Source organism: Passer montanus, unplaced genomic scaffold (assembly GCF_014805655.1).
Source record: "Passer montanus isolate IOZ18808 unplaced genomic scaffold, ASM1480565v1 scaffold115, whole genome shotgun sequence".
Taxonomy (NCBI): Eukaryota; Metazoa; Chordata; class Aves; order Passeriformes; family Passeridae; genus Passer; species Passer montanus.
In genome coordinates, this window is record NW_024358167.1 from 546,887 (window position 1) to 559,884 (window position 12,998).

At 47.3% G+C, this 12,998-nt stretch overlaps 1 protein-coding gene across 3 annotated transcripts in view; it reads left to right on the plus strand.

The window, feature by feature from the left end:
• The window catches only part of MAP3K13 (mitogen-activated protein kinase kinase kinase 13), a 72,248-nt gene that overhangs the window by 52,008 nt on the left and 7,242 nt on the right, over positions 1-12,998 (plus strand). For all 3 annotated transcript variants that reach the window (XM_039696901.1, XM_039696903.1, XM_039696902.1), the window contains exons 5-14: positions 1,477-1,660; positions 1,823-2,014; positions 3,054-3,212; positions 5,966-6,124; positions 7,277-7,385; positions 7,953-8,062; positions 9,228-9,344; positions 9,818-9,955; positions 10,929-11,652; positions 12,830-12,900. In XM_039696901.1, the coding sequence (XP_039552835.1) occupies positions 1,477-1,660; positions 1,823-2,014; positions 3,054-3,212; positions 5,966-6,124; positions 7,277-7,385; positions 7,953-8,062; positions 9,228-9,344; positions 9,818-9,955; positions 10,929-11,652; positions 12,830-12,900 (1,963 nt within the window). The remainder of the gene's footprint in view (positions 1-1,476; positions 1,661-1,822; positions 2,015-3,053; positions 3,213-5,965; positions 6,125-7,276; positions 7,386-7,952; positions 8,063-9,227; positions 9,345-9,817; positions 9,956-10,928; positions 11,653-12,829; positions 12,901-12,998) is intronic.

Consider the following 12,998-nt stretch of genomic DNA (forward strand, 5'->3'; position numbering starts at 1 on the left):
TGCATGTGTGAATTAAATAAGAAATACAGATCTTCTTGATTTAATTATGAATGAATGAATGAGTTTTATTAATTATCTAATTATTTTCTTTATTTAAAATCTTTTGGTGTTTCAATGTCCAAAGATTGAAATGCCAGTTTATGATCCGAGTATGGAAAACAGCCTTGTGTCTGGGAAGGAACATGTGCTGGGGGTTGAACTCTGCCCTGCCAAGGGGGAGGGAATTTCTGCTGGGGGTGAGCAATGTCTTTGTTTTTAGTTCAGTGAGCAGGAGCAGTGCTGGGGTCTGGCTCTGGGGGAGAGCTGCTTTTCCATGGCTGTGCCTGGGGAACACTCACTCAACAGGAGACAGCAGCCACTGCCTGCCTGTCACAGGAATGATCCCAGGGAAAGCCCACAGACCTGTGTGGCTGATCCCAGTTCAAAGCTTTCCCTGGCTGAACCTGTATATCCACAGTAGGGATACACAAGTTTCCCTTCAGTGATAACAGTATCTAGAATGGACACTTTGGCAGAATCCCAGTGCTGCCCTGGGAACATCCCAAAGGCTGGGAGTCTGGGTGAGACAGCATTTGTAGTCATCTGAAACAGAGATCTGTACAGGTGTGACTTCCTTTTATTTCAGAAATCAGTGGGTTGTCTGTTGGGTTTGCTGCTAAATAATTTATTCTCAAATTGCAGATCTTTATTGAATTACAGTAAATAAACAGTTCCCTGCCTTTTATCCTGTTGTTTGTGAGATTTAAGGCAATTTCAAGGTGACTGATAGGGAACAGAGCTTTCTGTTCTGATGGGTGCAGCTCTCTTGAAGCAGTTTTTACAGTGTCACTGGACCTCTCCAGCATTATCCCTACAAATGTGTGTGGGTACCAAAGAGGAGGAATTGCTTAAGGTTGTTTTGCTGTTTGACATTGATATAACCAATGCTGGTGTGGGAAGGATTTATTTCTGTGCCTGCTGCTGGTGGTTCATGTGCTTTTTGTTGGCTATCTTGGTGGTTGCTGCTCTGTGTTTTACAGCCTGCCACCTCTGACTTTTATTTCCTATTTTTGTTTATTTCAGGGAGTGAAAAACACCCTCAATATTTTTATATCACTTGTGAATGTTAAATGTTTCTTCTAATCTGTGCTTTTCAATGGAGTCATGCGCTTTGGCCAGTGTTGGGGTGGAGGATCTCCTCCCAAAATTGCCAGTCCAGGGTCCCTGGTATGGTAAATTGCTGGAGTGGCTCACACAAGTGGTTAGCAGGGTGGTGAAAAAGCTGGAAGGATGGGAGTGAGGTGGCTGGGATGGCTGAAAAGGTTGTTGGGGCTGAGTACATGTGGTGCATGCCTCAGCTGTGCCAGAAGATGTCACCTACTCTCTCCAGAGGAGCCCACCCTGTGGTGCAGGAGGTGGCAGGTGCTGCCCCGGTGTGCTCTGACAGTCTCCATGTGCTTGACCTTTTCCATTATCCCGTCTTTCCCCTGTGCCCAGACACGTGGGAGGTGCCGTTTGAGGAGATCTCGGAGCTGCAGTGGCTGGGCAGCGGGGCACAGGGCGCTGTGTTCCTGGGCAAGTTCCGGGCAGAGGAGGTGGCCATCAAGAAAGTGAGGGACCAGAACGAGACGGACATCAAGCACCTGCGCAAGCTCAAGCACCCCAACATCATCGCCTTCAAGTAGGTTGTGACCCTTGCCAGGAGCTTTGTCCAGGCACGAGCTGTTTGCTCAAGCTCTCTGGGAAGGATTACACAATCCAGGAGCTAAGCTGTGTCTAGGACAAAGTGGTGGTCACCCTTCCTGTCTGTGTGCTGCTCCTCACTGTGTGTTCTCTTTGACAGGGGAGTTTGCACCCAGGCCCCGTGCTACTGCATCATCATGGAGTACTGTGCCCACGGGCAGCTCTACGAGGTCCTGCGGGCCGGCAGGAAGGTCACCCCACGGCTGCTGGTGGACTGGTCCACGGGGATTGCCAGTGGCATGAACTACCTGCACCTCCACAAAATCATCCATCGAGACCTCAAGTCACCAAAGTGAGTGTCAGCTGCTTAAACATCCCTTAGTTTGGGTTCCTCAAGTCACCAAAGTTAAACACCCCCCAGTTGTGGTTCTTCAGGTCATCAAAGTGAGTCTTAGATGCTTAAACATCCCCCAGTTGTGGTTCTTCAGGTCATCAAAGTGAGTCTCAGATCCTTAAACGTCCCCCAGTTGTGGTTCTTCAGGTCATCAAAGTGAGTCTCAGATCCTTAAACGTCCCCCAGTTGTGGTTCTTCAGGTCATCAAAGTGAGTCTCGGATCCTTAAACACCCCCCAGTTGTGGTTCTTCAGGCCATTAAAGTGGGTCCCAGATGCTTAAACATCCCTCGGTTGGGGCTATTTTTCCTTTTCTTGAGAAATAGTTTAAAGTTTGGTCGAAAGGCTCTGCTCTTTTTTTCCCCCATGTTGACTCTATATCAACTTGTTGGCACTTAAAAAGAATGAAAATTTTACTGGTATCTTCCATGATAAATAGCAGTCAGGAAATATTTAATGATTTGATGATATCTTGACTTTTTGGAAAGTGGGGTATTCTGTTGCCTCCTGCCTTTTTATTTTCCCCTCTTATTCTCCTATTATTTCCCTGGTTTTCTGGAATGTGTCTTTCTCATTTCTCTGTTGTTTTCTGACTAAAATGTTCTGGCTTCTTTATATTCTTATTCCCTAGATGTTTATTACTTCTTTAGTCTGTGACAGTGCATTAAGATAATGCTTTTAGATGATTTAAAGCACAGTTTAAGGTACAGCTTTGGCTCTGGATTCTCAGTTACTTGTTAATTTGCAGTTTTATTGAGATTGATTTTTGACTCATAGCATTAAGAAATGCATTTAAGGCACAAAACACAACCACCCAAAAGAGGGTGAGAGCTTTTATTGGGGAAAATACAAAATCTTTTCTTTTGTACTGCACTTGTGAGCAGTGTGGCCTCACCAACAGATTGTATTGATTAAAAAGGGATTTACTCCTGTGGCTGTTGTGGTGCAAAAAAAAATCACAAAATAGTGACAGCTTCTTTTTTTTTTCTTCTTCTCTAGTGTTTTGGTTACACACACAGATGCAGTAAAGATTTCAGATTTCGGTACATCTAAAGAGCTCAGTGACAAAAGTACCAAAATGTCCTTTGCGGGGACGGTGGCGTGGATGGCCCCGGAGGTGATACGGAACGAGCCCGTCTCCGAGAAGGTGGACATCTGGTGAGTCGTGTTCACCTTCACCTTCTCCTCAGTCCCTTGGTTTCCCAGCACTTTCCATGTCCTTTCCTCATCCTGTGCCTGAGCATGGTTTGCTCTGTGGTGGGCTGTTCCTTTCTCCTTCTGCCTGGTGCCCTGAGCTTTGCTGGGCTCTGATGGAAAGGGAAATGTGACCTGCAGGTTCCAGCTGAGGTTCAGTGCAGTCTGTGTCTTGCAGGAAGCAAATGCAGAAGTTCTTCCCTGTGTCATTATCCAGCCCAGAGCTTTCTCCCAGTGTTGTGCTCAGGGCCCTCTCAGCAGCCTCCACAGCCAGCGTGGTTTTCCCATTGCTTCTGGTTCTCTTCAGGGCCATGCTGGAGCCGTGGGGAGGCCCCTGCTCTGCTCCTCACCCTTTGTGCTTCCTGCACAGCAGGCTGGTTGTTGTATGGGCAGCCCCAAGATTACAATCCAGTGAATCCAATCCTGGATCCAAGAGGAAGGAAACCAGAACAGGTTGTAAGAGTTTTGGAACCTGTTTCCATTGATGTGGAACATGCTCTGTGTCCAAAGGAACGCAAGGAATGGTTCAGTCTCTGTGTTATTGAAAATGCTTGAGAGGGCTCAGCCTTGAAGTTCGTTTGGGAAGCTTCTCCACAGGTTCCAGAGCCCTCAAGGGATCTGCATGTCTGTTTGTGCCTTATTATTTCTGCATATTAAATGTCAGCAGCCAGGACAAATGCCCTTCTCCCTGCTTTACAGCCAGGAGGGAGTTTGCTTCCTGTGGTTTTTCAGCTTCAGATGCTGTTCCTTCCCTGACAGGGCAGGGAGCTGCTGGACAAAGCTGTGGGTGGTCCAGGGTGCAGTGGAGTCAGGAGCTGCTGCTGGAGTTCTAGCTCTGGCCTGGGCTTGACCTGAAGGGCAAGATTTCCTGCAGGGCAGGTGATATTACCTGTGGTGTGCAGCTGCTCTTGTGCCCACGGTGTCCTGACTGTTTATTTTGGTGTCCAGGTCACAGCACAGCCAGCTCCTCTGGGAGAACACTTGGGTTGTTCTGGAAAGAAATACACCCAGCATTTGTCTGCTGAACCCCTCTCTTTGAATCACAGGATTGTGAGGACGAGTGGTGCTGGATTTCCACCCTCAGCTTTTGTCCTTTAGAGTGGTTTCTGTTCAGGAGTATTTCACAGAACATCCTGTCCAGTAAAACCTTTGCTCCTTCCCTCAGTGACGTGGAAATGTTGCTCTTTGGTGCCAGTTCCCCTGGAGTTCACAACAGTGGTGATTGCTCAGACTCTCCCTTACCATCCATTCCTCCTTCAAGATGAATAAAAATGATGTTCATGAATGCTGCCAACAAATGAGAACAGTTCCTGAGCTGCTTATATGCCTGTTCTCTCTCATCTCTAACAGCATGCAGAAAAATAAATCTATAATCTTATCAGGAGTCTTGGAAATCCTTTGTCAGCTTAGTCATAACAAATATGAAACCAGATGAGCTTTCCCTGGTAGTTTGTCCAACCTCCTGGATCCCTGCTTTCCTGCAGCCTACAGAAAAGGATTTTGAGGCGAGAAGTACTCAAATTCTGCTTGTTGCTTTTTTTTTACACATGATTGGGCTTTGAAAGTGCAGTGTTTTTCACATGAAGTTGTTTCCTCTCTGATGGTTGTTCAGACCTGGGAGTTTGTCCCTTAGAAGTTCTTCTGTACTTAATAAAAGCACTGGGTATTGGTACAAGCCAGAAACATCCATCTCACCTTTCACCTGGCTGTAGCCTGCAGCTTGGCAGGGTTGGTGTCCCACAGAGGATGGGACAGAGTGAGGTGGCAGGTCTGGTTTGGAGATAGGGGTGGCTGTGCCTCACCTGTACCACAGCCCAGTTGTTGATGTGCAGTGACAGTGGTGGTGGTTCTCAGCAGCATTTTGTTTACCTCTGTATTGACTGGTTTGGGTTTCTTTGGTGATTTATCAGGTGATGATTGTATACAAAACAAATGTTTGCTGGTAAAAATTAAGGTTTTGGTTCTTTCTGATAACTTCACTAAGGAAGAGAAGCAAAGTGAGTTTTCTTAACTACATGTTTCAGTTCTTGTTGGAGATTCTTTCCCTGATTGAGTTCTCTTAATTTTGTTTCTTTTTTTGCTTTATCCTTCCTTTCTTCAGAACAAAAGGAATATCAGATGAGACCTCATGTGCTTTTGGTACTGACAGTTATGCAAGTAGCATTTGTTTCCTAATTTCTGTGTTGCAGTAGTTGTAGTGCTGTCTCAAACCTTGAAACTTTTACCTGGGTCTACAGGTAACAGCAGAGGGAGCCTTTGGTTAGGGAAAAGAAAACAAAACCAGTTAAATGAAATGTAAAAAAGCCACAAAACCTTTGTTGTGTTGTCTCTGTAAGACACTTGTCAGTCTGTGCAGTAGTCAATCATCTGTTCTTACCAGCAAGAACAGTCCAAAGTCTGTCTGAGAGTAGACTTTGGAGTCTCTTCATTTAAGAGGAACAAGACTTAATCTGTACAGAAAATGTGCTTTCAGGGTCTTTAAAATCTCACAAAGAAGTTGGAAAGGGTGGGTGGAAACCAGTGTGGTTTTGTGCTCAGCCCAGTGCTGGAGCAGAGGAGTTACCTGCTAAAAATCACTGTTGCACCTACTTGCAGTTTTGGACCAGACATCCCTATTTCCCTATTTTGCCTAACAAACTGGTTTTTTTTCAAGCTCCAGATGTTTCATTAACAGCTTCTGTGTGAACTTGATTCATCCTGGTTTATTTCTTCATCAGGTCATTTGGGGTGGTTTTGTGGGAGCTGCTCACAGGAGAGATTCCCTACAAAGACGTGGACTCTTCGGCCATCATTTGGGGAGTGGGCAGTAACAGCCTCCACCTTCCTGTCCCTTCCACCTGCCCAGATGGCTTCAAAATCCTCATGAAGCAAACCTGGTAAGAGCCTGAACCCCACAAAGCACAGACCTTGGGCTAGCTCCCAGCAAAACCCATGAAAGTCAGGGTGAAGCCCAGAGCAGAGGGCTCTGAGATGCTCTCACACTTGTCCTGAGAGCAATAAGTTCTGACATTCTGGATTCTGATTCCTTGTGGCAACAGGCCTGGATGCCAGGACATCTTCAGGAGCCTTCACAGAGGGTGTTGCTTTGCTGTAGCAAAGTGGGGGATAAAAGGTGGCTCTGTGGGAAGACAAAAAGAGCTGGAAGGAAAGTAGGGGTAAAATTCCTTGAGGCCACATCCAGATTGTAGGGAGCTGATTATTTTCAGTCAGAAAACCCCTTGTGAGGGACTGGCTTTTGGACTGCACAAAGAGAAATACAAGCTTTCTGTCTGGAACACAGATTTTCCAGGTTCACATATAGAAAATGCTTTCAGTTTCCTCCATGTACCAGATGAGAGCTGAAATTCTTTGTCTTGGGTTTCACATCGATGCTTTGTCTTTGTAATTACATCTTGACACCGTGTAAAGGGTCTTCCAGCATTTTCTCACTCCATGGGTTTTACCAGCCATCCTCCCCATGGCACAAAGGGGACAACAGGCCAGAGCACGTGTGGATCTCTCCCAGTGGCTGCTTACCCTGAGCTGCAGCAGCCGGGCTGTGGCAGCTTGTGCAGCTCGGTACCACAGAGTACCTACAAACACTTGCATCCCCACCTAGTGGAAGGAGGTGGTTGCTGGGGGAGAGAAAGCTCAAGAAACTGCTCTTGCCCTGTGCAAGGTGGATTTGGTGCTGAAACTCAAGTGCTGGTCCTTTTTCTCAAAAATCCAAAAGATTTTGTACTTTTCTGTGATCTTTCACTCTGTAGTCTCATTTTCTGGTCTTAAACATTTTGCACCTTCCTTTGTTTCTTCAGAATGGGTCATCACAAACCACCTCTAGCACAATTAAATTGTATTCAGCAAAACAGAAAACCAGAAAAGCTCCTTTGCTCTAACCTGTCAGCTGCTTGGTTCAGAGAACAGGATCTAGTGAGACCCTTTCAGAAGGGCAGGAGAGGCTGGCAGTGCCCCTCCCTGACCCCAGAAGGGCAGGAGAGGCTGGCAGTGCCCATCCCTCACCTCAGCCCTGGCTGTTTGTTTTGTTTCAGGCAGAGCAAGCCCCGGAACCGTCCGTCCTTCCGGCAGACACTGATGCACCTGGACATTGCCTCTGCTGATGTGCTGGCTACTCCTCAGGAAACCTACTTCAAATCCCAGGTAAGTGGGGAAAGGCTGTAGCCTGTGAGTATGGAATTAGCTCCAAGGATCTGATGCTGGAGGGTGCACTGAGTAGAGAAAGTCTGGATCCATGATTTCAGTTTGATTCTTGGGAGGAGCAACTTGATGGGTCTTTGGAAACCTTTTACTGAGATTTCTGCTGCAGGAACCAGGGCTTCAAGGGGCAAATAGAGTATCAATCCACACAGGCATCATCATGGGGCTTTCAAAGTAATGAACCTTTCTACTTATTTTCACTGCCAAAAGAAAAAAAATGTTCTCTTAGGATAAAAAGAACTCTAGGAATTAAAAAAAAATATTTCTTAGAAAATGCAGATATGTTGTAAATTCTCTGTTTGAATCACAAAATTATAAATACCATTTGAAAATGCTGGCACTAAATGTGCTGCAGCGTTGTTACCCAAAATAATTCAGCTAACAAAAATACATTCTCAACCCAAAGCTGTAATTTTCTGCAGACACAAACAACATTACCCAGGAGTTTTTTGTGGTACACCTACAGATCCCAGTTCTTTGTAAATAGCTAAAAGTAAATTGCTTTCCTAGGCTGAATGGAGAGAAGAAGTGAAGAAACATTTTGAGAAAATTAAAAGTGAAGGAACTTGTATCCACCGGCTGGATGAAGAATTGATTCGCCGTCGGAGAGAAGAGCTGAGGTCTGTTCACATTCTTTCATGTGTACTGTTTGCTTTTCCTATCCAGCCTTCCCTTCCCAGCTAAATGAGCCTTCAGCTTGTCCTCACAGGGCTTCCTGCTCCAGCTCCTGACTTTTTTTATTCTCCTCTTGTGCTGAGGTTCCCAAAACAGGATGCAGTATTCCTGGCAGTATAAATTTGGGCAGCCTAAATTCCTTGTGAACCCAGAAACCAAAATTCCCATGGGCATGGCCTAGGCCATGAGCACTGCTTGGCTGATGGAAGCTGGAGAGAAGCTGTGGGAGCTGTCGCTGTTCTTGGGCAGTCTCAACAGTTTGCTCCAGAGAAGGTGGCAAAGGCTTGTGTGTTTCCTAGGGAATATTTCTGCCTGAGAATTGGTGTTTGTGATAACAGCACTGAAGCAGAGACATCCATCTCAGTGGGAAATCCATCCTGAGGTTGGCTGTGAGCTTTCTCTGCCCTGATTCTTTCTTTGGGTTACTTATTACAGAGAAGTGAACATACTTCATATAAACAGCCCACTGAAATGCATTTTGATTATACCAACTTAAAATTGAAAGCAGAGGGTTTATTTAAAGAAGGGAAATTGTATCCTGTGATACAAATTTGCAAATACAGTAGACAGAGAAACATAAAACTCTAAGAAGCAGTTCTGTGTCAAACCTGAAGAGTCAAAGGGACCCTTGGCCAGGGAATTTGATGTAGTGGTCGTTCAGTGTTCCCTGTCCCCAGGGAGCTTTGGATGGCCACATCTTTCAGCTGTACTGGAGCTGTGTGGACACCCTGCTGTTCATGAAATACAGGCACATTACTTCTTTCCTGTTTCTGTAGAGGCTGGTTTAGCCCCTTTTCTGTGCAAACAGGCTGATCAAGCCTTGGCCAGAGGGCTCCTGGGTGTGTGTGAGGCATTTGCAGCCCTTCTAGGGAGAAGTGTTGCCACACTTTCAAGGCTGTTAAACACTTTCTAAGCCATACCATGATTTATTGCTGTGTCAGGTTCTTAATCAGTCATCATTCACTGTTAGCTGTATCTGGGATTCAGTGCAGTACAGCTGGCAAATTTGACTTTTAAAAGGCCTTTTCCTAAAGCACCTGTACTTTTTCCTCATTCTCTTCTCTTGGTCCATGGAAGTCAGGCTGGAATAAAGCCTTTTCTGCCTTTCAGACATGCATTAGATATCCGTGAGCACTACGAGAGGAAGCTGGAGCGAGCCAATAACCTGTACATGGAGCTCAGTGCTATCATGCTGCAGCTGGAGGTGCGGGAGAAGGAGCTCATCAAGTACGTGTCTGGGCAGGGTGCTGTGAACAGCCTGCACACAGCAGAGCACAAGCAGCACTTCATTTCTGAACTGGATAGTGCCACTTGGAGATTTAGTGTCCCCTGAGTAACCACAAAGGTTAGGGAATTGCTGGTGAGCAGGGAGAGGTCCCTTTGGAGTGAATTCCTGCAGACCACCATCAGTGGTTACTGGCCTGGAGAAAGGCACCTTCCCATTTGGTGCTGGCATCCTTTGGCCCATGCATGAAGGGAATGGCAGTGCTGCTCCTGGAATGTGTGCCAGGGCCTTGTGCCTGCTGCCTGATTTAGAAGGAATTTAGAAGGAGTTTAGAAGTGTCTGTGTGCTTTCCCAGCAGAGCAATCAGGCATGCAGACTGTTCCCTGCAGAGCCAGTTCCTGTCCAGCGGGAGCAGCAGGTGTAGAGAGAGAGAACTGATGTGATTTTCTTTTTTTTCCTTTCCCTGATGTTTCAGGAGGGAACAAGCAGTGGAAAAGAAGTACCCTGGAACTTACAAACGCCACCCAGTCCGACCAATCATCCACCCCAATACAGTGGAGAAATTGATGAAGAGGAAAGGGGTGTCCCATAAACCAGGCAGCCAGACCAAACGGTGAGAAGTAACAACCCAGGCCAGTGGTAGATCCCCACTGGGCAGTTCCTTCCCTTTGACCCTGATGAAGTGCAGGGTGGGACAAGGGGGTTTCACACTTGAGCTTGGTCTGATCCTCAGAATCATAATTGTTTAATGATCTTAAGGTGAAAGGGATGAATCCTGCCATCCCTGTCACCTAGGCAGCTCTCTGGAACCACAGAATCACAGGATGTGTTGGTTGAATGAATAAATTGTTGGTCCATGTGATTTTTGAGCAGATGATGGTGCTTGGACAGAGGAGGTATCTCTTGTGTTTTCTCAAATTCCGAACTGTCCAAGATCATCTTTGATTTGGATGGGAATAAGCAGGGCAAGGGATTGTGGAAATCAGGCAGGCCTCAGGAAGGATGGATTCATTGTTGAGGAATTAATTTGGGATTTGAGATTTGGGAATTCATGCTTGCCTTTCTGTTATTTCTCTTCTGCATGACTTTTAGATAGGGAGATTGTTTTTTTTTCTAGAAGGGTTGTCTTAGTCTTTACTTTTTTGGGGATTTCCAGGGGTTAGTCCTGATTACAAGTGAATAATCACTTCTGAATTAATATCCCCACATGGCTCTTAGATGAGCAGCCTGATCACCACCATTGTACATGCACAGAGTGACAGCCATGCTCTACACCAAGGTCCTGAGAGGGAGCTATTTTGGGAGAGAACATCAAAATAAGAGCGGAAAAGGAGAGTGTGTGACAGCTATTGTAAAAACAGCAAGACAAGAGTGTAGAGCAGGATGGGCTGAATGGAGAGGATGTTGAGTGGAGAGAATCACAGGGACCAAAATGCATGAGTCAAGCAGCTGAAGGGGAGGGCAGCCTGTAGATTTTAGGGAGCAGAGGGTGCTTTTGGCTCCAGCTGCCTCTTCATCCTGGCTCTGGGCCGGTGTCACTTCTTTGTTTGTGGCTTGACATGTAACTTCTTCTCCTTGTCTCCCAGGCCAGATCTACTGAAGTCAGAGGGTATACCCAGCACAGAAGCAGCATCCAATGGCTCCCCAGTCTCAGGAAGTCCCAAGATGTCAACCCTGAGTGGCAAAAGCCGGTACCGCAGCAAGCCCCGGCACCGCCGGGGGAACAGCAAAGGCAGCTACAACGAATTTGCAGGGATCTTGAAAAACCAGCCAGCTCAAGATGACGCCCCCCAGCCCGGCCCTCCCCACCCTCCCCATGCCCCCGCAGCGCCGCAGCAGCCCGGGCTCAGTCCCCACGGGCAGCACTCGCGGCTGCACGCCCACGGGCAGGACATCGCCACCTGCGCCAACAACCTGCGGTACTTCGGGCCCGCGGCCGCGCTGCGCAGCCCCCTCAGCAACCACGCGCAGCGCCGCGTCTCCGGCTCCAGCCCCGACCTCATCTCCACCGCCATGGAGGCCGACTGCCGCCGCGGCCTGGACAGCAAGGACAGCACGGCCGAGCGCTGGGAGTGCTGCCAGGCCGATCCCTACGACCCCTGCCTGCAGTGCAGGGATGAGGACAGTGGCCAGGCGCAGATGGCGTCTGTGGAACCAGGGGGGAGCCGCCCCCAGTCCCCCGCGTCCCTCTACGAGAGCGCGCAGTTCATGGAGAAGCTGGAGGAGCAGGGCACGGCGGTGTCCGCCCTGGGCACTCCCCAGCACTTGGCTTCCTCAGGGCTGCCCTGCAAAGCAAGATCCCTCCAAAAGGTGAGGACAGAGCGCTGGGGTTTGAAGGTGTGGTTTTGGTAGGGCCTGGTTCTGTTACGTGCAGTTCCACCAACTGGTTTGAGTTGCAGCTTGTTCTACTGAATTTTTGATGTTGAAACGGTCTCAAAATGCTTTCAAGCCTTTCTCCAAAGGAAGGGATAAATGCATTCTTGAAATTGTTCTGTAATATCACATGAGAGTTTCTTTGAGAATCTGTGGTGCTGCTGTGTCTCGGGGCAAAGATTCAACATTTGCCATGGTCTTGAGGACATCCCTTTTGCAGCACCTGGCAGAAGTTGTCCCCCTGCACTGAAAGTCATAATTCTTCTATATTTTGTGAAGATTCTGCAAGAGTAAAAGGTTATGGCACAGTTGTTTATAAGCAACAACTGGAGTTGTACAGAAGCAGCTCTTTGTTCCTTCTGCTTCTGTCCAGGTGGTGAGAGAAATAAGAACCAGTCTGAGTTCAAAGAGCAGAAAAACTGAGCCTGGCTGGAAAAGTCAAGGAAAATAGTGTCATTACCAGACCAAGAGTGGTTTGGCCCCAGCATGTTGGGACTACGACCTTGTAAGACAAGGGGGTGGGATGAGATAAAGGCTTAATCTTAATGAGCGGCTAACAGGCTGGATAGGATAGAAGGAGGCTGTAAAAAAACAACAGTTTTGGGATAAATTTGGATGGGAGAAGGAGAATAAAAGGGTGTGTGCTCACTGAGGCATAAAACAAATCCCAGCTTCTCCTAGTTGGGGAAACCCATTGGCAAAGGCTGTGTCATCCTCCATCCTGCCCTATTGATGGGCTGTGGTAAAGAGGGTGAAGCCAAGAGGGCCAAATCAGCTCCATAATTTATGTGGGTTTTCCTGTGATACTCAGTACTTGATTTGCTTCAGTGAGTATCTGGCACGTTCTGTACTCCATACCTGCTGAAATACTCCAGTGTGTTTCCCAGTCAGTCACTCCAGATTTGGGAATAGCAGCCTTGAGACTGTCTAAAACAACCTCTGGGTGACAATGTCTGAGTCAGTGTTCCTGACACACAGGCTGTTTTCTGGTCTACATTCTTGCAGCCTGTAGATTTCTGCACTGTTTTGTAGTGGCTTTGTCCTGAAGGACCAAGGGTCAGCTATGTTTGAACTTCCCCAAATGTGACACCTTTTTGTCCTTGTTTTCTGCCAGAGTGGGGATGAGTCGTCAGAAGAGGAAGAGGGCGAAGTTGACAGTGAAGTGGAGTTTCCTCGTAGACAAAGGTAAAAGGTGAATTCACTCTAATCTCTCTTTGGTGGGACAAAACTGAGGAGAACTCTCATAACTCCTGCACACCAGCACTGAAACTGGTGAAGATGCT